This window comes from Nelusetta ayraudi, unplaced genomic scaffold (assembly GCF_046127955.1).
Source record: "Nelusetta ayraudi isolate G7.1 ecotype Tasmania unplaced genomic scaffold, CSIRO-AGI_Nayr_v1 ptg000053l, whole genome shotgun sequence".
NCBI lineage: Eukaryota > Metazoa > Chordata > Actinopteri > Tetraodontiformes > Monacanthidae > Nelusetta > Nelusetta ayraudi.
In genome coordinates, this window is record NW_027466103.1 from 4,387,888 (window position 1) to 4,409,989 (window position 22,102).

Here is a 22,102-nt window from a genome sequence, read left to right on the forward strand (position 1 = left end):
TGCAAAACTTTAACCAGGCGTCTAGTTAGTTTTGCTTTGCAGTGAAGCAGTCAACGACGGAACTTCCGGTGCCGTGGTGAGTCGTGTGTGTCAGCTGAGTGTCGCAACACGCCTCACGAGGGAGCGCGCACTCACCAAAACACCCTACCAGTTTAACCCCATTACAAATAGTGACGTCTTCAGCTTACAGTTTTATTCCAACTTTCCAACAGAAGTGTGTCCGCTATTTTTGCTAATTGCTTCTCATCAATGTTTGGACGCTGAGCCCCTTTTCCCACTGTTTCTTACGTTGTTCGACTTGACTTTAATGATCGAGAATGAACTGGAAAAACTAATCAAACACACGATGGCCTTCAACTATCTTCATTCTTCGACGCGTAAATTAAACGTCATCGGTCAGAATTATTCGACTTCACTCAGAATCCTTGAATGTCAGAAAATAATTCGGAAATTGAAGAGATGAGATTCTGTTTTTTAAAAAAAAGAAAAACGAAGGGGAAAGAAGACAGACCTCGCGCTTTCTGCTTACGTAGTTATCGTGCGCGGCACTTTCCCTCCGAGATCCCGCGAGAGGTGAGCCGTTTTGGGAAGATAGCAAAACTTTGCGTAACAGCAGCGCCCTTCCCAGAATTCTCCAGAAAGTTCCACACACCGTTGAGCGTCTATAAACTGCCAGCCATCTTCATTCTCGAGCTAGCGTAACCCGATCGAAAAAAAAAAATTGGGATAACCGCTCTGACTGGTGGGTGATTTTCATTCCTGCTTTAATCTGGAACCGTACATTTCAAAACGCGGTGAAAGTGCGAGTCCTTTCTCAGTAGCGTTTCTGCGAGCGTTGTGTCTCTGCCCGGAATTGTCTTCTAAGAACACGTGCTTTTTGCCGGTATGCGTAACTGGAAAACCCATTAACATTACTATTAGATATTTAAACCAATGCCTGTTATGATTTTTAAGATTATCGTTATTACTTCGTTAATCCAATGGACATCATGAGTATTGTTAACGTCGATTTTGTGACATTTCACGTTGAGCGAGCGCCACCTCTTCCAAGTGGCAGCTAAGCTAAAGTAGCAATGGACGATTGTGTAATCAGTCGTCACGGTAATGTTTTACGCTTTATCTCGCTAACGTGTCTCTTCATTTGTGCATTAGTTAAGTGGACACCATGGTACACGAAACCGCCTATTACGATCTGTTGGGTGTTAACCCCAAGGCCTCCCAGGACGAGCTCAAAAAGGCTTACAGGAAACTGGCGTTGAAATATCACCCGGACAAGAATCCCAGTGAAGGCGAGAAGGTGAGTTGGAGTTGGCCCCGTTTATCTTTAGAGACGTTCGAGGAACCCCGTATAGCCATGTTTAGCCATTACGAATTAACAGCCTGAGCTTTCCGGAACAGTCTACGCGAATCTGCTGTCTTCCGGTATTGGAGGGTAGCCCGATCTTCCTAAAGAAAATATGCCCTGACAATTGTTGCCACCACAATAATTATCGTTCAAGCCTGGATACATTTGGAGAAGGAACAAAACAACGTGCATATTGCGTCAAATACGGTGCACCTGAGAACCCCCAATACGTCTTTTATCTACTACACTTGTATGTGGCATAGGTATCAGATAATGTAACCGCAGCTTCGTGCAGTGTTTATGGGAACGTGGTTTCAAAACCACCAGTGATGTTTTACACCAAAATGTGTGTGAAATACAATGTTGGCATATTGAGACCAAAACACAGCAGGGAATACAATTACACAAGTGAGCCTTACAGACTAGTGTCAATTTTCTGAGTTTGGTGTGAACTGCCCCTTTAAGCAAGCAGCACAGCTGCTCCTGGGCCATTTTAAAACCTGCTTGCACATGGGATTTAAGTAGTACTTTGTACAAACGTCGGTTAGACACACATTTGAAAGGTAAGACTTACCTGGTCCAGCATAAATATCTTCTGCTAGTTCATAAGGTTGTCCTCGGTACACTCTGAGGCCAAATGTAGTATCTGCGTTTTTAAAGTGCTATTATAAAGTTTGAATTGTAATTTCAAATATGACATATTCACATAATCCCTTCCAGAATTCTCGATCGCTTCCAGGGAACTTCTTCTGCAATTTGTTTTTCAAAAGTGGCCCCAATTTTTTCCACTATTAAAATTAAGTATTTTTTTTCTATCCCTACAGTTCAAACATATATCCCAGGCATATGAGGTGCTGTCAGATGCAAAGAAGAGGGACTTGTATGACCAAGGAGGAGAACAAGCAATAAAAGAGGGGGGTATGGGTGGTGGATCTTCACCCATGGACATTTTTAACATGTTCTTTGGAGGCGGAGGAAGGATGCAGAGGGAGCGAAGAGGTAAAACACATATGTATTTTACAAGTAGTCTGTATGTTTTCTTTTATTTATTTATTTTTTACCTCTGGAACACAATTTGCATTTATTTACCTGTTCTTTTTCCCTTAAGGAAAGAATGTGGTCCACCAGCTTGAGGTTACGCTTGAGGAAATTTACAATGGTGCCACGCGGAAGCTTGGCCTTCAGAAGAATATTATTTGTGAAAAATGCGAAGGTATGGAATTCCTTCTCCTAAAATCTAGTAACCAAACGTAGAGCCAATATCCAAGAATATTAAGGACATTGTTTGTTGTTACAACAGGGTATGGCGGGAAGAAAGGTGCCTTAGAAAAGTGCTCAAACTGCAAAGGAAAGGGAGTACAAATACGAGTGCAACAGATTGGGCCAGGAATGATTCAGCAAATCCAGAGCATGTGTTCAGACTGCCAAGGACAGGGGGAAAAATTCAACTCCAAGGACCGCTGCAAAAGCTGCAATGGGCACAAAGTCGAACGCAAGAAGAAAATCCTTGAGGTCCACATTGACAAAGGTAGGACTTTGTTTTCTCATGTGTTGTTGTTTAAGACCGATTGTGTCTTACTAAGTCTTACTGTGAGACAAACTTATCCTGGCTAACCTTTGGTTTAGGCATGAAAGACGGTCAGAAAATCACATTCCATGGAGAAGGTGACCAGGAACCTGGACTGGAACCTGGAGATGTACTCATTGTGTTGGATCAGAAGGAACACTCTGTTTTTCAGAGACAGAGTGATAACCTAGTCATGAAAATGAGCATCAAACTAAGTGAGGCCCTGTGTGGTTTCAAGAAAACGATTCAAACTCTCGACAAGCGAACGCTCGTCATCAACTCATTGCCAGGTAATTGAGAAGTTTCAGCTTGGGAACAAAGTTTTCCCGATTTTTAAAATGGAGTTCCAGATTATGTTTGATAAATACTGCTTTTTTTTTACTCTTTAATGTCTAAATTCACAGGCGAAGTAATAAAACACGGTGATGCCAAATGTGTTCAGAATGAGGGCATGCCAATGTATAGGAATCCTTGCGAAAAGGGACAACTTTATATCAATTTCCAGGTAAGGGATTGACATTTAACAGTAAGAGGCATACCCTGGATTACATATACCTCCCAAAAAATAATAATTGCAATTCCTTTTTTTAAGGTGGAGTTTCCAGAGAAAGACTGGCTCCCAGAACATCTTATGTATCAGCTGGAAAGACTGCTTCCTCCCAGGGAAGATGTGATGTTGACTGATGACATGGAGGAGGTGGATCTTAGTGACGTTGATATACGGTCACAAGAGAGAAACTTCGGCAGGGAGGCTTATGAGGAGGATGATGAAGGCCCCAGGGGCGGTGTGCAATGTCAGACTCAGTGATTTGTTTTGGTTCTCCAGCATGTTGAGTTTTTGTTATCGATGATCATGATAAGGCTCCTGCTGGACACAAGTATGCAAAGTGGAGTTCCTGCTTCACATTTTCATCGTAAGTGTAAAGGTGTTACTGTCTTTACTGTTGTTTGCTATTTAAGGTCCGTCTTTTTATGTGTTTTATGCAGCCTATGCCACCAACGGTTTTCTCTCATTCAGTTTGTATGCTTTCTATGAAGGTAATGTCAGTCATTTGTTCCACATTATTTCTCAATAAATACCTAGAATAAATTAACTGCTGTTGGTCTATAGTTGACTTTCCAAGACATATTTTATTTAGTGTTTTTCAGGTTGAAAAATGCTAACAAGTGAGTTTATAAAAGCTGAATTCCATGGAAAATTTCATTTTTACCAACAGTCCAACTAAATTTGACATCACAAGTTTCCCCGTTGCATGTCAAAGGATTATATCTTGATTATGCCATCCCTTTTTCAATGTTGCTTCCTCCTGAAAGAACAACCTGTGGAAAGACGATTCAAAACACTTAGACAAGCTTAAGTAAAGGCATTCATGGCTCATTTAAATAGATGATTTACCCTCTGTTAGTCTGGCCTTTCCTCCTTTTGGCTGACACAGCACTGTAGAGCATCCCACACAGAGGACCACAGTCTGAGCATGACTGAACACAGTGGTGATCTTATAGCAACCTGCAAAGATATAGAATGCCCCCCCCCCCCAACAGTCAGTAGATCATGTGCCCTGATCCATTGCATTTAGGACTTGAAATGTATTTGGTGTCAAAGAACATGGGTCACACCTGGGCACTTCACATCCATAAAGTAGGAGTTGGGAGACTGAACAAGCCGTTTCTTTTTATGCTGTCTTCTCTCATGGTCAATAGTAGGATGAAGGAGATCTTTAGCCAGCTATAAAGCAAAACAGAATATTAATTATTAGATCTTGGTCAAGCAAAACTACATACATATGGATAGCACATGTTGGCTGCCTACGTTTAAACTTTATAGTAATATTACAAATAAAAATACACCTAAACTGCGAGCCTGTGACTTCCTTTATCTGCTGTTCAATATGGATACGATACAATACACAGTGTGAACGTTTATTAAACAGGTTTCAGGTTATTTGCATTGATGACATTTAAACCAGGATCATCACTACACGAGACGATTAAAAAATATATATATATATTAAGCGTCTTCTCCTTTATATTGGTATTTAATGGAATGTTGTGTACATTTTAAAAGGCGATATTATATAACGTGAAAAATGCAAGACACACCATGAGAGACAATACTTAGATTTTGTTAGATTGGGCTTTTTCATACTGTAACATCATGATGGAACCCGACAACTGCAACGCCGCTTACACAGCCTCAAACTACTGTCAGTACAGGCCATGGCTACCATTGCAGTTAGAAAATGCAGTGTGGAAAGACTCAAACATATTGATGTACGGCATCGGAATATAATAATTAGCACACAATTAAAATACACGGCTTGGGGAAAAAAACAATTACGGGTAGTAGACTGTGCTCCAGGAAGTAGTCGCCTCCAGTGCAAGGCTCCGTTAGCTACGCTCCCATGTGCTGCTATTTCAGGACAACAAAACCGCAGCGTTTAACAGGGCCGAGGCTACACCGGCCGCACTGCATGTCAAGTAAGTGACAATCAGACGTATTCATGCAGATGTAAACTAATGACAATAACAACTGGTGTAACTTACGGACATGTTTACATGCTAGCTTCACCTCTCTGCGCATACGTGGTCTGCTTGAACTGAAGCCAAGTTGATGGCAGAAGCTCTAAAGGGGCAGGACAAACCTGTCGTCAGCGTGATGTAAAACTGCAGACATATAGTTTATAAACGTCACAAGACTTGTTTTCTAACGAGCCAAGTGTGCACAGTAAAAACATTTTTGGTAAAGTGTAATCATTTTCCGTTTAACATTTGAGAGGCAATCTTACAAAACAAAACAAAACAAACAACAAAATTAAGTAAGTAAATTTGCCGTTTTATTGTTCTGTTACATGAAAATGATGATGATGATGATGATGATGATGATGATGACGATTATGATGCAGTAATTTTTGCTCAGTTTTGGCCAGTGCGAGTCAAGTATCAGAGCAGCCATCGTGCGCATGAAGACATGGTGAAGATAACAAAAGCAATTTAAAATAAATAAATAAATAATAACAATAACAATAACACTAATACTAATACTAATAATAATAATAATAATAATAATAATAATAATAATAATAATAATAATAACATTAATAATAATGATAATAAAATGTGTTAAATTAATAACAATTTAAACTCATGTTATACAGTTTTACCAGTTGGTACAGTTATAACAGTTCTACAGACATTAGAGTAGCGACTCCACGTATGGCACCAGCAATCATGCCACGTTCAAAGTCCCTGGCAAAATGACATGTAGCTGACTTTTCCTATCTTCTTTTGTTGACACGCAATTGAACAGCCCTACCCTGTTTCAGACTGACGTTGCGCCAGAAAAATGCAACGCGCACTCCCTTCGGCGCGACTACATAGACCAGAATGCACTGCGAACTCGCCGTTACTCCTTTCGGCACCCGGTCTGCCGCTCGTCTGCCACGGGCAGCTGAAGAGGAGATCCAGACAGGGTGGATTCCGGCTCACAGCGGTGTCTTCAGTATTCAAGACGTTGGGGCGCACGGTTTTTCCAAATGGCCAAAACTTACGACTACCTCTTCAAGCTGTTGCTAATCGGAGACAGCGGGGTCGGCAAGACATGTCTGCTGTTCAGATTCAGCGAGGACTCCTTCAACACCACCTTCATATCTACAATAGGTGAGAAACCCGCAGACGCCCTTAAGGATATTCATCCGACGTTGTAATTGCGCAAAAATACAGCGCAGTTGCCGATCCGCTTGGCAATTTGGTGGTCATTTTTACGCCTTTCTATAGCGTATCGAGTGATTGCCTGTTATTTAGCAGTTGCGCACAGTGTTATAAGGAGCAGCCACTGCATCAGAGGAAGACAATAGGGGGGGACGGGGAAATTATGGTGACCTGTCCTTGATGGTTCATCGCCATCAGATGGTTAAATATAGAACGTGGGCAAAAATGTGTTCAAGTTTAAAATACTCTTAAATATGAAGAAGACCGTTTATTTGATGTTATTTCCCCATTGGTATTATTATAACAATGTTACTCCTCAGTCCTCACAGGCCTCTGGAGCTCTGTTAGTTTAGTACTCGGTATGATTCTCAGGCGATTTGACATGCATTCCGTGTGGTTCATCTATTCTTATGACTGTTCTACAACACCATGCATCCAACCATTTGGGTTTAAAGGGCTGTTTTCTGTATGTGTAGGGATAGACTTCAAAATCAGAACAATAGAGCTGGAAGGAAAACGAGTCAAGCTGCAAATTTGGTGAGCAAAATATGCCAGTTGTGTCTTCTCTCTTGTCAAAAATACAAATGAACATAAAATATCAAAGAAATATCCTCCCTGAACAATTTTGTCATGTTTTCAGGGACACTGCCGGGCAGGAGAGGTTCCGCACCATCACAACAGCTTACTACAGAGGAGCGATGGTAACACTGTCTTTCATCCTGGCCCTGTGTTATGAATATGACAGAATTAGAGGAACTGTTTTCAAGAGTTGACTGTTTCCTCCCACAGGGCATTATGCTTGTCTATGACATCTGCAACGAGAAGTCCTTTGAAAACATCAAAAACTGGATTAGAAACATTGAAGAGGTAAGTGCCAAATAGAAAATGCTAGTTTTGCATGAAGCCAATTTTGTTTGGCCAAAAATGCAGCCTAACAAGTTTCATTTCCCCCTGAGAGTGACGCACATGTAGCATTTCATAAACATCTTTTCATTTCTGCTAGCATGCATCTTCTGATGTGGAGAAGATGATCCTGGGCAACAAATGTGACATGGCTGACAGGAGACAGGTGTCCAAAGACAGAGGAGAAAAAGTGAGTCTCTGCTGCCTGTCAAGATTGAGAGGCAGCCACAAACTCACCGAAATGCATCTAATCTAATTTGCATTGAGTGACACAAACATTATCCCTTTACATCGTGTAGCTGGCTATTGATTACGGTGTGAAGTTCATGGAAACAAGTGCAAAGTCCAGCTTAAATGTAGAAGAGGTAAGCACAACTATAAAAACTTCTCTCGGAACAAGCTCAGAAGAGGGGCCATTAATGTTTTCTTTTATTTTTTCTGTCCTTCTAGGCTTTTTATACCATGGGAAGAGACATATTACATAACCTGAGCTCAAAGACTGTGAGTGATTAAGAGACTTTTAAAATAGATAGCAGGGGTGTCATTTCAACTGGGGGGGTGGGGGGGGGGTGTTACACGTACCCTTCAGTTTTACTGTTTGCTGTTTTGATCTGATTTACAAAGGAGTGTTGACAAAAAAAAACATACTGAGATTTGTGTTAGTTATTCCGTTACTCACAATAACTTGGCAACGCTACTTCTGGCAAACGATCAGCAGGTTTTCATTACTAGTTGCTGTTTTGTTTTTTGTTTTGTTTTTTCAAAGGGAAATTAATACCTATTATTAGTGAAACTAATATGATAAAATGGTATTTTGGAGATTACGGAATCTTTAACAATACAGTCAGGAATTATTTAGATATAGGTGAAGACCTAAATGTACTGTGTGTTGCTCTGTTTGTAATTATTATCCTTTTGCTTTCAGACTGACAACAGTGCTGGAGGAACAGGCAAACCAGTCAAGATCACAGAGAAAAAGTCAAAGAGGATAAAATTCCTAAAGTGCACACTCATCTAGGCCTTCACAGCTCCAGGTTTTTAAAGCTCAACCGTGAGTTTGCCAATTGTCGGCGGCGCCCCCTGCCTGCTCGACGTCCCCTTGGCAGTGCCAGTGGAAGCAGTGGTGACCATCTGAGGGCCTCTCTGCCATTTGAATTTCGCTCTTTCATGAGTGTTTGAGACGCCTGATCCTGATCTGCTGACCAGATGGGATGGATGAGGGATGAGGCCTGATACTATGTATCTTTTTTTGAATAAGACTCGTGTAAATTCCCAGCAGCGGTTTGTCGGCGGCCCTGCGGCGTCTACAGACGGTAGGGAATATTGGTGATGGCCTATGATATACCTCTATTCACTCTCACGAGACTTAGTTACATCCTTCTCTCTAAGAAATGGGTGGAAAGACCACACGCAGAATCTCAAATAATGTAGCACTGTTTTATAAATACTATCCATTGCTATATTTACTTATATACTCTTCTTAAAAAGACATGAGGTCTCAGCATTGATTGTATTTGTCTTCTGTATATTAATCCGACTGTAGTCTCCAGCTGCACCAACATTTCCTTTCGCTCGTGTGCCTATAGGGAGTCACAGAAATATGATGGAGAGACAAAAAATATGTGTAATAATGCACATTTTTTTGTTTCATGTCATTGAAACCTTTATTTATATAGTCTCTGAGGCAAAGTGATAAAAATAATGGGTGTTTTGAAGGAGATGTACTTTGTGTATACTGTATTACGATTGTGTGTATTTGCATGAGAGCTGTAGGAATACCTCTGAAGTGGGTCATCATTAAGCACATTTTGCCAGAACTGAAAACAAAGAGTTTACAAGACAATGTTCGGAAGTGTCCATCACACATAGTAAGTCCATGATTTTTGCTGTTAACATAGTGTATATTATACCCCAACAAACCGTGATAACTGTTATGCTTCGTTTCTACCTAAAACTGTTCTCCTATGACCTTCATATCTCAAACCTTAAAATGAAAAGACAAACTGTGGAAAGCTGTAATACAGCATCGAGATTGTAAGCTGCTTTGTTATGTCAGTAAATGCAGTAAAGAAATTGGTTCTTTAAAAAAAAAAAGAGGATGTGTTGATTATTACTGGTATTTCCCAGAATTGTGACATTTTTTAACCTTACTAAGACACGAACACCAGTTCATTGTCCGGGCGCTCAGAATTCACGGTTCTCTGCCTCGTTGGCATTTTCTTTTCCTCTTTTTGTTTTCGAAAGTACATTCTCGTCATCTACTGCTGCTTTTCATCGGCTTCCTTCTCTTTGTGGCTTTTATTTCTTCTCTTGGGCGTCGTCCTCTCCCTGGTATGACGCCACCTTCCTCACCACTTTCTCCCGTGCCGCCGCGCAAGCTTCAGCGAGGTCCCTCTCGCTGCTGGAGCCCCGTGGCTCCTTTCTGACCATTGTGTACTTTTCTTTCCTCTCACTCTCGTGCCAGCTTTGTGACCTGTGAGACGGCATGTACTTGGCCTCAGCCACGGTCAGATAATCGGTGGTGTCTGAGAGGTTCCTCTTGGCCTTCGTCTTCGCTTGCTCATCCAGCGTCGGTTCTGTTGGTGGAGGAGCTTCCTCTCTCGCTGTTTGAGCGCAGCTGCCCGCAGTCTCGTCTTTTTCTGGTTCCGCAGCCGCAGCGGCACCTTGAAATTGCTGAGTCAAAGCCCTGACTGTCGACACTTTAGGCATGTGACCCAAGGGGCTCGATTTCACCTGGTACTCCAGGTTTGCGGGCCACTGATTTGGTGTTTTAGCGACCTGCTCCATCACAGCCCTGTACTCTTCTGATAGCAGTGTGTCATCGCCGACCTGAGCGGGGCTGTAGACGATGCTGCTCATGGCTCTCGGCTTCTTCAGTGGGGACGTCTGGGTTTGACTCTCGTCGGTGATGTACCTCAGTGATTTAGTCCTTTTTGGTGAAGAGGATGTTTTCATCAACATGTCTTGCGCCACTGTGGGTTCGGCTGCTTCCTCAGGTTCGTCGGGTGGACTGACAATGATGGTGCTCATAGCCCTCCTCTTGGTCAAAGGAGAAGTGGATTGATCTTCAACCGGATAGCATTTCAAGGATTTAGTTCTTTTCGGAGGGGAGGACGGCCGTAGTCTGTTTGTGTCCACGAGCCGATCCAGCATCATTGAGCTGCCTTTTTTCATGATGGTCTCCTGGCTTGACGCTGCAGATGCCGGCTTTTGCTCACACGGCGATATGAGAATGTCCACGCATGAGCTCGGACGCGATCTCTCCAAGCCACCGACCTCCAGAGTTTGGCCACCTTCCCTGGCGTTGAGAGCGCAAACACTGGAGGCTTGCCGCAGACTCTTCTCTCTTTCGAGACCTGCTTTGACTGTCTCGTCTGTGTCTTTCTGCTTCGCTGCAAACTCCTCCATGTCCATGTGGAAGCGGTACAGACTGTAGCCGTCGGCGCTGTTTATGCTGCCCTGGCGGAGCAGCGAGGATGGGTCGCACACGGAGGAGTTGCGTGAGTAAGTTCTGGTCAGCTCCAGCTTGTCCACCCCAGCGAGCTTTTCCAGGGCCACAGCCATTCGTCCGTGGATCTCCTCCAGTTGGGCCAGACGCAGGTCGACCGTCTGCAGGGAGGCCTTCATGGTGTTCTCCCTCTCATTGACCTCCTCCAGACGCATGAACATATTCTCAACTCTGCCAAGAATACCAGTCAAATAAATGCTTGTTCACGTTAAAGCACGGGCAGCAGCCCATATACTCTGAAATACCAGTGGTAAGAGGCTTTAAGGATTCACCTTTCTGAGGTAACCTTGATGCGCTCGTCACTGGAGGACTGCTGTTCGTCCTCTTTCTCACGGAAATATTCCTCCACACACTGTTCTTCAAACTCATACAGACTTTTCAGCTCCTCTGGATTCAGCCTGAGCTCTAGAAGAAACAATGGACATGGAATGACAATTATGAATGATTGTAAATTTATTATGTTGAGGATAGAAATTAACCTAGTGCTGACGTATACTGATTGGAAGCTATCATAGCTAGAATGCTATTCTGCCAGCTTCCATATGAGTATTATCAACAGAGGCGACTAACTGAGGCCGCGGTCCTTCTCATCCAGCTCTCCATCTTGACGCTTCGGTGCGCACCGTCGGAACAGCCTGTTGCACAGGATGTAGAGGTGGCTGAAGATGATGAGTGGTGGCGGCAGGATGGGCCGGTCATGGAACGTCATGATGAGTTGATACCTCTGGAACTTCCACACCTGGTTGGAGATGGACTTGACTTCAAAGAAAGTGTTGCTGCAGATCAGAGAGCAAAGAGTCGTGAGCACGCGCCGTAATGGTAGATGTTCCCTGTAAGATGATAGAGCAACTCCACGTATGCGGCGTTCAAGTGCACTTACTTACTTGAACACTGCAATGAGCAAGTTGACCAGAAGAATGTTTGCAACGAGAAGGTAGCAGGCCATAATGGCAGGTGTTAGCCATGCACCGGGGATGCATGGAGGTAGTTTCTTTCCATCCTCGTCATATAAATGCTCTCCACATGGGGCTGTAAGGAAAAGTAATGAGCTAAGGTTTATTCCGATACCTTAAGAATGCTAAATTGTATTGCATTCTTGACTTGTGGTCTACTCACGGTTGATTTCCATTGCATAGACTTAGAGTTCCAAGACAAGTGGAATTTGTTGTGGGACAATAGATAATGCGTTAATGGCAACAATCAAAGGATTTGTTGAAACATGCTTCTGTCAAGGTCAAGCCAGCAGTCTTTGAGACGATGTGGTGTTGAACTATTTTCTAGTAAATCGTTTTGCCTCAGTTTTAAAATAACCGATGCCCTACTTTTTTGTGAAGTTCCTTAAAATAAATGTGACATTTTCCGTTTGCTCAACATCATGAAGGAACAAGGAACTTGTTCAAGGGAACTGAACATACAATTTTAACACCAGTCTAATATTTAACAAAGAAAAACTCTCCCAGAAAACTGTGACAAATTATGCCTTCACCTTGACAGAAGAAAAGCGGACAGGAAAAAAATTAACTTGAAGGCAGATGATCAATACTGAGGAGATGAGATACTTATGCCGATTCATCAGTCATGGAAGCAAAATGCACCAGCAGAGGGAGACAAAGCTTTTAACTGGCCCCTGTTCATTTACTTTCACAAGTAGCTCTGTTTAGCATCACCACAGAACTGAATCTAACAACTGATCATCTGCCCAGAATCAGGAAACCAAGTCTTACTATGAATTCTAGTCTTACGGTCTATCGAGTCCGCAAAAACCTCCCCATAGATCATCCAGTAGGGCATGTAGAAGATGTTTCTGGCCAGGCGCCATGTTGGCTCTTCGTCAGGGTGAAGGATGGCCTGCCGGGCCACCCCGAAGCTCATGAGCACCACAAGCATGATCACCACAAAGTACATCATGTCTATCATCTGAAACAGACGAGCAGAAACATTTGAACTCCTGTCTGTTGATCAAGAGGATGTCACAGTGCAAAAATCACCACAAAGTTATTACCATCTTCCCTATCATCATCACATACGGCCCCAGGTATTTGTTCACTCCGAAAATGTCGAGGACCCGGATATACCAGAATATGATGTCAATGCAGTAGATGACTCGGCCATAACCCATATACGGCTCGTGCTGCAGCCGCAACATAAGTCCAAGTAGGAAGGTGGTAATGGCCACAAGGTCAGTGATATTCCAGTACTCCTCCAGCCAAACGCTTATCTTCTGTTTTAACTTTCCCGGTTCTGACATCAGGATCTAGACAAGACACACCAAAGGGGTTGTTTTCTCACAGGAAACGTCTTAAATCACACCTATGACCGCTTTCAATGACTCATACCTGTCGGACTTTTTCCGTGCCTAATGTAAGGATGTATGAAATGACAGTCCATTCTTGTATTGATGGCCATCGCTCCATTTTCACCAGGATGATATAGTTGTACAACATCAAATAACCCAAATAGGAAATCTATTAGAAGGCGAAAAAGCCAGCATTAACTCTGGACACAAGGCAATTATTGAAAAAAATTATTTGAAAAATCTTTGGAGTGGAGACTCACCGTGTTGAACCAAAACTTGGTGAAAGGTGCATCATAGAACTCAAAGAACCTTTTGCCAATTGGGATTTTGCGCACATTAGCAGTCCCCTCCTCTTCATCTCCTTTTCTGGAGGTTCCGTCGGCATTATTGTCCTGAAACAAAGACGTAAACTCTTTGTTCCAAATTATGAACTACAGATAGTTTAATGAATGGGGAAAGCAGCCGGCACTGTGAACAAAAGTTAGTGTTAACCTTGCTAGATTTTGTGTCCTCATCCTTGTCTTTTCCCTCCTCTTTTCCTCCAGGTGCGTGATAGGTTGCATCATCTCCGAGACGGAAATCCAGTAGTAGAATCAAGGGAGGGAAGATGATTCCCAGAATAACCTAAGTGGTGACAAAGCAGGTTTTAGAGAATAATATAACCTATTCATAAATGTTACTTATGGGAAACACATTTTAGTTGACCTTAAGACCGGGATTTTTGCCAATCCTCAGGCAGCCCATCCACATGTCAGTGAGCAGCATCTGACTGCAGGTGTGGGCGATGAAATCACGTTGCTTGGCTGCCACGGCCAACTTCAGACAGGTGGAGTTACTCCAGTTCACCAGTTCATATGTTAAGAGTTTCATGGCCACCTGTTCATCGTGCTTGTAGGACTGGTCCAGCAACTCGTACGCCAGCTGGCCAAATTCTCTGTGAAGAAAGGTTGGGTGGATAAGAAAGAAAATTCCAGCAAACTGGCTTGAGATGGATATGAGGTGCTGCAACCACACGTCACCCTGTGACACTATAAGTGAAACCTGTGTGAGAGATCTTTAAATTTACTGACTTGGAGTTGTTCTCCAGGTCCTGGGAGATGTCGTCCACCAGCTCACTCTCTGAGCACTCGTGGGCCATCGCTTTGTACAGCTTACAAGCCACCAGCGCCTTTGCCATGGCCTCTTCTCCGCGCTGCCACAGGAACAGCGCCATCTTCTGGCGCTTCATTAGCACAGCCCACAGCATCAGCTCGTGGAAGGGGTACTTGAATCGACAGACCTCAGGGTCGTCCACATCGATTTCCACCTCTTCCTCTTTCTTTTTCTTGGGCTTTTTCTTTCCTTTTGCCCGAGGTTCATCGTCCTGACACGAAAACACAGAAAAAAAATGAGATGTTTAAAATCTGCTATTAATTAATATGTCTTGGAAATACCAATAATACTCCACCTCCATTCCCAGGAGCTTCAAAGCTTTGGGCTGAAAAGAAAAGGACAAGAGGTTACTGAAAACATAGAATCTTTCTTGAAGTGATAAACAAGCAAATATTTTCCTTCTTGCCATACTTACTCTTTTTAATCCATACAAGTTATTGTAGAGGTTGCGGAAAACCTTCCTGGTGTAATTGCTCCGGTAAGCCCCGCCCATGAAGCACTCCAGAACCAGACCAATGTCGATCAGTGTGATGTTATAATCTGGAGGAAGGTTTCCCTGCGGAGCCACCGGCAAAAAATATGATATAACCTATATATAATCTGGAATAAACTGTTGAGCACTACAAAGGAAAACCAAAACAACATCTGTACCTTTTTGACATCTCGGACCACTGCATTTAGTGTATTGGGAGGGCCAAGTTTCTATGGGAAGAGTAGCACAAGTGGGGAGCAACACTGAATGCCTCAGTATGTATAATGCCTCAGTATGTATATTGCCGATTTACGAATGGTTCCCATTTTCATTTGCTTAAGTTCTTCAGTAATACCGTGTTGTACAGCTCCTCCAGTCTGGGAATGGTGAGGAAGTGATGAATATTGACACCATTCTCAAGGAGCAGCTTTACAAAGTCCACCCTGTCCAGCACCAGAGCGTCCATCATGGCCTGTTCCAGTGAGTTCACCTGAGAAAGAGAGCATGTGGGGCAGGTAAGACTCGGGAATCATCAGTCAGCCCCTCGAATTATATTTCAGCCTCTGCGTTGAATTCCACTCACCCAGCGAATCAGCTCCAATTTCCTCGGGTCTGTTTCCTCTGGAACTTCAGGCTTGGTCTTGCCTTTCCCCTTCCCCTTCTTCCCCCGGGCTTTGCCGCGAGGAGCGGTGGCAGGACTCTTTTGCCTCTCCTGGGTCGTAGCCACCGCGGCAGTAGTGTTGGCGATGGCACCGGCAGGCTTATCAAGCAGGAAAATTACAAATGCTAATGTAAAGGATTCTCTGATCTGCTTGGTAGTATCAACATCTATTAGGATTCTTCCTTATTTCTTTGTTTGGAATAAAAGAAAAACACATTGGTTTAAAATTCCGCCTGGACTGTATCCCTCTGTTTGTGAAATGATGCTTTTGCTTATGTTTAACTCACACAAGTTGATTCACTCACACCGATTCCGAGCACTACCCCAGATTTTCACTATCACTCACTGGCAAATTGTGTCCGTAGACGAAGATGTGATTACGAGCAATGTCCACTCTGTTCCAGGCCAGGGCCAAACTCAGCTGGTCGGACGCTGAAGCGTTGGTACCTGACGGAGTATGGATGGGTGGAATGTATCATATTGCAGAAGAAGCAGTGCCCTCATGTGATAGCAATCGGACTGTTAAAACACTACCTTTCAACAAGGCGGTAAGAATGGCCATTTCAATATCCTGTTGACCCTCAGAGCCCATTCGAAAAACTGTGATCTGTGTGAAAAACAACAAAAAAAAAATCAAGGGGAACAAATAGAAGAGAAAATACTTTATATATTACACTGAAATGGTTAAACCACTTGAATGCAACTTCTCTGAATTTATTATGGGCATTAGATGAGTGAATGTGAGTTGTTAATGTATTCCCATCTCCTGCTGCTTTTGCTGTCTCCATCCTCCGGTGGTGGATTTTTCAGGCAGGATTTGTCCTGTGACTCACGCTGAGGATGACCCTCTGGGCACAACATGCTAATTCAGTCACCAGACAGTCTGATAGAGGCCTCCTTGTCGCAGACCCAACTATACCAAATGAAATTAAGCTGACGCCTCCGTCACATGCTGCATCCGTGATAAACAGGATTAGTTTGGGCACAAATATGCGGCATGGAGCTCGATGAGAAGCCGACCGAATTAGCGTTCTTTACGTTTCCTATATAAGGGCCTTATCTGAGCCTTCTATTTAGAACCACGACGGGCTGCAGAAAATTCCCGTGTCTGTATCAGTGTTTTTATTCGACAAACACTGCACTCAGCCTTAACCTAACTTACTCTGGGGCGAGACGGCCGGTTCACCTGTAGGTTATCCATGACGCTTCAAATCAAGAGCAGACAAGGGCGTGACCCTCTTAACCACAGTGTTAGGATGTAGCATGTGGTGGATGTGGTATCAGTGAAAAGTACACGGTATGCTAAAAAAAAGGCCCAAAGCTGCATGATCTTTGAAAAAAAAAAATTACAATTTAAGTTGCTTATCCGAGTGTGTCGGAGCATTAGGCGGTCTAATACATCTGGGATAGTGGACACAGAGTCTCTCGTGAAATGATAGCACTTTGCGGTTAGGAAGGGATGGAGTGGTGAGTTATGCAGTGGACAGAACCAGAGTGAGAGACTTGGTTGAGGATTAGGGAGATGCTCCATCTGTGAGCTGCATGCTTGCTATGAATGGATATTCAAAGGGTCTCTGATGAGCAGGTGGTGCGCTGTGTTGCTGATCTTTCCCACCCAAATGTATGCATGCAGTCTGGAGATTATATGCGCTGGCTTTTACAAACTACTAATCACATCACTTACGGCTACGGAAATCTCCCAGAGATGCACAAATGCTACTGCCATTTGTGGGCCAAGGTCCCAGGGCACAACACTTTGGCCCGGGGATTAATGGGCTATCTACGAGTGTCAAGACTCGGAAACAGGGTGTTTGCTTTAAAGTATATACCGAGCTGAGTTATTCACATCTAAGTAAACTGTCTTAATGCCACAGAAGCCCCCCAGTTCCGTCACTTTACGCGGGAGGATTGATAGGTGACCCAGAGCGGAGTGGAAAATGCCCCAGATTACATGACATGCCACACATGACCATGACCAAGAAGGGGAGATGACAAGCACGTTGTTGGGATTATGTTTATTCAATATGTTAATGGAAACAGACAGATGAGTGGTGGTGGATGAACTACGATGGAGACCAGATGTTTCACAGCTCAGGTTTTTTTTATTGATTGATGCAGATACTTTACACAGAGGATGAAATGTGTCATTTTCTCCGCTACTCACCAACTCCCTTTTCTTCATGCACTCCATAACCATGAGCAAGATCTGCTGCGACTGGCTCTTGCTATAGTTGAAGGTCTTCTGAATGGTGACCAAAAGTTGCTCTCTGACGTCGTCATTCACCAGGCTGGAAGAGGACAATCACCAGAAAACATCTCAGATTACCGAGTAAGAGCAAAGACGCCAAGAGGATATTGGTGTCCATTAAACCGCAAACCAAATCTCACCCTCCGTCCTCCGAGAACTTGTGTGCAAAAGAAATGATGTCGGATGCGCGGCCGCTCCCGTCGCACACCACCACTGGGATCGGAGGTTCGTCTCTCAGACTCTCCAGTGCGATGGAGATCACGTTGGGGCCACCTTCCACTATCAGACACACGAGTGGAACACCCTGACCCAAACCTGGAACAGACCAATAAACAAGTCAGTCATCAGGTTCCCCAGTTTCACTTTTTTCACAACAATCTTTGAAAGAGCCGATGACTGAGAATGAAATGTCACAGCAAGGCACGTTGTTGATGACTGAAGATCTGAGAACCGGACAAACCGGAAGGAGGGAGGAGGTGAAGTCAGTGGTGACGGCTGAGCATCCCTTTGCTGTCCCTGCCTTAACCGAGCTCCAGGCATAGGATGACAAAGGGAAGCCCACAGGTCACAGAGGAGCTCTCGTTTTCCACATGTCCAACAAAGACTCTGGCTCACAACTCGCACCCCAATGAAGGATGGAAAGTGTCTAATGCTTGTCGGAGCTGCCGGTGTATTTGACGTACGGGTGTTGATCTTCTGCAGGGAGATGTGTTTCTCCAGCAGCCGGCGGAATTTGACCTCAGAGCCGTACTTCCCGCAGGTGCCGTTGTCGGTCAGGATGAAGTGGGAGTGGCTGCTGTTGAGCACGGCTAGCTTGCTCAGTGGGTTCGCCATTGTCTGGTAGGGTCGGGTTACCTGGAAGGGGAAAGGGGGAGAGCCGTTTGAGATAACCCGACAGGAAAAGGGAAGACACGTGGATGTTTATTCTGGAGAGGAAACTCAGCCGTCCTTACATCTTTTCCGAGAAGGTCCTCTTTGTTTTCCAAGATCCCCCAGGGAGCGATTCCTATCGCACACACCTTTCCTCGTGACTTGGAGGAATGGTCCTTCAAGGCATCTCCCACATGACGGATCACCCCTGAGGGAGAGAAAAAAACAAAATAGCAGCAACAGCAGTGAGAAAAAGGGCTCCCTGGCAGGCGGTGTGCATCACAGGACACACTGTGGCTCCTGCACACAAAATCCACACACTTTTGTCATTTGTGATGAATTTTTCCACAAAAGCTTTAATTACTGGGCCTTAACCTGTGACTGCATCCCGGTCAAATCTCCCCCTGGAATGGCTATTACGTAATGACAATTTAGGCCCCCGTAAAATCTAATCTCTTAATGCCACACACCGCTATTTGTTAAGTGAACGTTAAAAGCTTTATCCCTAGCTGCCGTCGACAGCCTTACCTGTGTTGACTCCGCCCGTGAAGATCCATGCCCCGGTGGTGACAGCAGCCTTGATCAGGCCTTTCCCAAACACTTGCTTGAGTTTGGGCTGCAAGTCAAAGTTCTGCAGGCCTCCGTGTACGGAGATGAGCAGCGTGGGCAGCTCCAGCTGCCAGTCCTTCACCATCAGGTGCAGCAGGTTGTCGGCCTTGGTGTCGTAGCTGACGCGGATGTACTGCGAGAGGAGGAAAACAAACGTGTGTCAAAGCCACATTCCCTCACCGCCGGTGAGCCTCTTTGCTCTGAACTTTGCACAAAAACAGGTCTCACCATGGCCTTGTTGACGAACCCCCCGCCTTGGAACTCGATAACGCCAAAAGCGTCTGTCGGGTAGGTCCTGGTGTGCTTGATCACGCTCCATTTGTCCCTCTGCGTGTCAATCTGCACCAGGTGGTGGGTTTCCTCGACGGAGTTGGCACCGGGAGGGATGGCCGCGTGCTGTGTCGTCAGCTGACCACAGGCGCATCTGGTTGGATGGCAAGAAAGTCATCGCACAAGGGCCACATGTCACCGTTAGACGGTGCAGAAAACAGTGCGAGCGGCGCAAGTCGCCGACAGAGTGGAGGTGAATGAAAGTGCTAATGAGAGGCCGTTGTTTAGTCTGCCCATGAGGGCTGCATTTTTTTTTCTCTCTTTTCCTCGAAACACACACTCACACGCACACACACACACGCCGCATGGTCTCTTTGATGACCGTGCCCATTTCTGGGAAATGCACGGCTCAATGAGCAAAGGGATGTGCTGCCTGGCTGCCCTCAGCCTGCTCTGGGCGCCCAGGATAGTAACTGTGTCCTGCAATGCTCTCTCAGAAACCCGTTTTAATCCAAAAAAGATGACCAAAGGGTCTCCATCCGTGAGTGTCGCACTTCGAAAAAAAAAAAAGAAATGTATTGCACTACACAGAGAAATTTTCTCTTACATGGGCTAAATGTGGAAATAGACACGAGTGACACATTTTAATTTTCAGAGGTCAAATGTTTCAGAGGAGGGCGTCAGTACCTGGTTGGGTCCTTGGTGGGAAATATGTGGATGCATTCTCGCTTCAAGAAGTTCCTCTCGATCCACGCTTTTTGTGCCTGCAAGTTCCAGAGAGGAAATAAGATGTCACGCCACAGTCACATGGAGGTCATCTGTGCCGGCTTCTTCAAATTCCCCCAAGTCGTTGTAAGACAAAGGCTGTATGCAACTTGTAAGCTGTGCTTTGTTTGTCTTAGTGGAGCACAACTCATGGTGACAGACAACTCTGTGGCATGAGACACTATTTACGTCCTGTTTAGGAGATAATAACAACGACTGGACAAAAGTATTATGCCCCCTTGAAAAAAAGAATCTGGTGCTAATTGCTTTCTGTCGTCCGGCCCAGCAAAAAATGACCTTAAGGTCAAAGCAAAGTTTGTTTAAGCTCATTGTTGAAGCCCAATTAAAACTGGAAAGGAATCAAGTCCTCTCAAGAGAAATACATAAAGAAAATTGCATTCAAATAAATAAACTGAAAAGAATATATAGATATATGATTAATATTTTAATATAACTGTTAAGAGTATTAACTAAAGATGAAGACAGGTCACACAAGAGAGATTTTCTCTTTATATCTTCACAAATGTCCTGGTTTAACAAAACTGTTCTGAAGCTGAGACAACGGACCCTTTTCTGATTAATGAGTGTCCTTTGTTTCATGTTGATATCCTAAAGCTGTTACTAGATATGAAATTAGAGATCTGTTGGGACTAACACCAGTTTTAAAAACAAAGCATATCTAGAAATGATGCATTTTGTATATTTTGCATTTAATTTATCAGCTCCCCTCACTTCTCTTCTTTTCTTCCTCTCCCTGCTTTCTCTCTCGCCACAGCTATAATCTTCGCTGTGCCTTCACGCCACACGCTTTCACGCAAGTATCCACTCATTTGGTTCCCTAAACATTCATCCACATTGACTGAGTAGATAAAAATCACTCTGATTCGCTGAATGAGTAGATGTAACAGATTTGGAAAAAAAAAAACATCCACTCCAATTCTTCCACATTTTTCCATTCTCCTGTCTCACCTGTTAGATTAATTATTTGTGTGAATGCAGCGTGCCTATAAATAGAATAAATGGCTGTGGAGGTTCCTTTTTTGCTGAAATATCATCAACTTGTTGCATTACTGAAGCATCCACGCTATGTCTCAGCTCAGCAGTTTTCCATCGGCGTTATCATGCATCATTAAGCACCCAGAACTCAAACAAAGCGTTGCCTGCTAACATTCACCACGTCCAAACTCGCTTCTTATCTGTTCACGGCTGTAGCAATTTGCGAGAAGAGCGTAAAAAAAAAAACAAAGAGAGAAAGTACGCTTCTAAAATAAATAGCAAAATCTGGTTGAACTTACTCAAAATGCTTGCGTCGGAGCCACGGCGATATCTGTGGATCTGCCCGGATACTAAAGCCGAGAGGAGCCGAGGGGAGGTCTACCGCCTGCCGCTCCACCAGAGCCTTCTCCTGCTGGAGCTGCTCTCCCACTCGAGCGCTCTCATTGAATCCCACAGGACATGAAACTTCTTCACTTTATGAGGGCTGGTTAATATGATGAGCATGTGAGCAGGGTCTTTGTTCGACCAAGTCTCATGACTCCAGTTCAAGGTAATCCTTTTGGGAGTCCCATGACCCCTTCTCCATGCCCACAGGGTATTTTCATCCTTGGCTTGAACAAGGCACAATAAATCTACTTTGATAACTGGCCCCTAATCTCCCAATTTGTTGAAAACTCCTTTCTTTGTGCTCACTTCACAGTGTGGAGGATCTTGCACTTTTGCGCGAGGAGT

General features: G+C 44.1%; 4 protein-coding genes and 1 long non-coding RNA gene across 8 annotated transcripts; 2 read left to right on the top strand and 3 right to left on the bottom strand.

Annotated features, from left to right (window-relative positions):
• Window positions 1–581: 581 nt before the first annotated feature.
• dnaja (DnaJ heat shock protein family (Hsp40) member A) lies at window positions 582–4,006 on the top strand. Of its 2 annotated transcripts, none has more exons than XM_076038143.1 (8): window positions 582–742; window positions 1,153–1,297; window positions 2,170–2,344; window positions 2,454–2,558; window positions 2,646–2,873; window positions 2,972–3,202; window positions 3,317–3,417; window positions 3,505–4,006. In XM_076038143.1, the coding sequence occupies exons 2-8, from the start codon at window positions 1,166–1,168 to the stop codon at window positions 3,718–3,720; spliced, it is 1,188 nt and encodes a 395-aa protein (XP_075894258.1). In that variant the 5' UTR covers window positions 582–742; window positions 1,153–1,165; the 3' UTR covers window positions 3,721–4,006. The 2 variants fall into 2 exon arrangements, with proteins under 2 accessions (XP_075894258.1, XP_075894259.1); XM_076038144.1 differs by lacking the exon at window positions 582–742 and adding an exon at window positions 749–883.
• A 17-nt stretch (window positions 4,007–4,023) lies between these two features.
• rps27l (ribosomal protein S27 like) lies at window positions 4,024–5,697 on the bottom strand. Of its 3 annotated transcripts, none has more exons than XM_076038148.1 (4): window positions 5,461–5,697; window positions 4,530–4,638; window positions 4,309–4,419; window positions 4,024–4,232 (listed from the first exon to the last, which is right to left on the bottom strand). In XM_076038148.1, exons 1-4 carry the CDS (start codon window positions 5,491–5,493, stop codon window positions 4,204–4,206), a joined length of 282 nt encoding a protein of 93 aa, XP_075894263.1. In that variant the 5' UTR covers window positions 5,494–5,697; the 3' UTR covers window positions 4,024–4,203. The 3 variants fall into 3 exon arrangements, with proteins under 3 accessions (XP_075894263.1, XP_075894264.1, XP_075894265.1); XM_076038149.1 differs by having other exon boundaries at window positions 5,482–5,694; XM_076038150.1 differs by having other exon boundaries at window positions 5,457–5,676.
• A 604-nt stretch (window positions 5,698–6,301) lies between these two features.
• On the top strand, window positions 6,302–9,617 carry LOC142896467 (ras-related protein Rab-8B). Its single transcript, XM_076038147.1, has 8 exons — window positions 6,302–6,569; window positions 7,097–7,157; window positions 7,261–7,321; window positions 7,410–7,487; window positions 7,624–7,713; window positions 7,823–7,888; window positions 7,974–8,024; window positions 8,449–9,617. The coding sequence occupies exons 1-8, from the start codon at window positions 6,446–6,448 to the stop codon at window positions 8,539–8,541; spliced, it is 624 nt and encodes a 207-aa protein (XP_075894262.1). The 5' UTR covers window positions 6,302–6,445; the 3' UTR covers window positions 8,542–9,617.
• Window positions 9,618–9,768: 151 nt separating this feature from the next.
• On the bottom strand, window positions 9,769–19,690 carry trpm1b (transient receptor potential cation channel, subfamily M, member 1b). Its single transcript, XM_076038140.1, has 25 exons — window positions 19,568–19,690; window positions 19,259–19,472; window positions 18,814–18,938; window positions 18,544–18,715; window positions 18,001–18,175; window positions 17,777–17,900; window positions 16,147–16,219; window positions 15,959–16,059; window positions 15,535–15,711; window positions 15,307–15,441; window positions 15,131–15,181; window positions 14,895–15,035; window positions 14,775–14,804; window positions 14,398–14,690; window positions 14,033–14,261; window positions 13,820–13,951; window positions 13,588–13,719; window positions 13,368–13,496; window positions 13,034–13,285; window positions 12,774–12,948; window positions 12,148–12,168; window positions 11,916–12,060; window positions 11,602–11,807; window positions 11,304–11,436; window positions 9,769–11,202 (listed from the first exon to the last, which is right to left on the bottom strand). The coding sequence occupies exons 1-25, from the start codon at window positions 19,568–19,570 to the stop codon at window positions 9,822–9,824; spliced, it is 4,749 nt and encodes a 1,582-aa protein (XP_075894255.1). The 5' UTR covers window positions 19,571–19,690; the 3' UTR covers window positions 9,769–9,821.
• Window positions 19,691–19,701: 11 nt separating this feature from the next.
• On the bottom strand, window positions 19,702–21,846 carry LOC142896470 (uncharacterized). The gene is made up of 3 exons (XR_012928355.1): window positions 21,670–21,846; window positions 20,297–20,373; window positions 19,702–19,763 (listed from the first exon to the last, which is right to left on the bottom strand). It is a non-coding gene; the product is annotated as an uncharacterized LOC142896470 (long non-coding RNA).
• Between the last annotated feature and the right edge of the window lie 256 nt (window positions 21,847–22,102).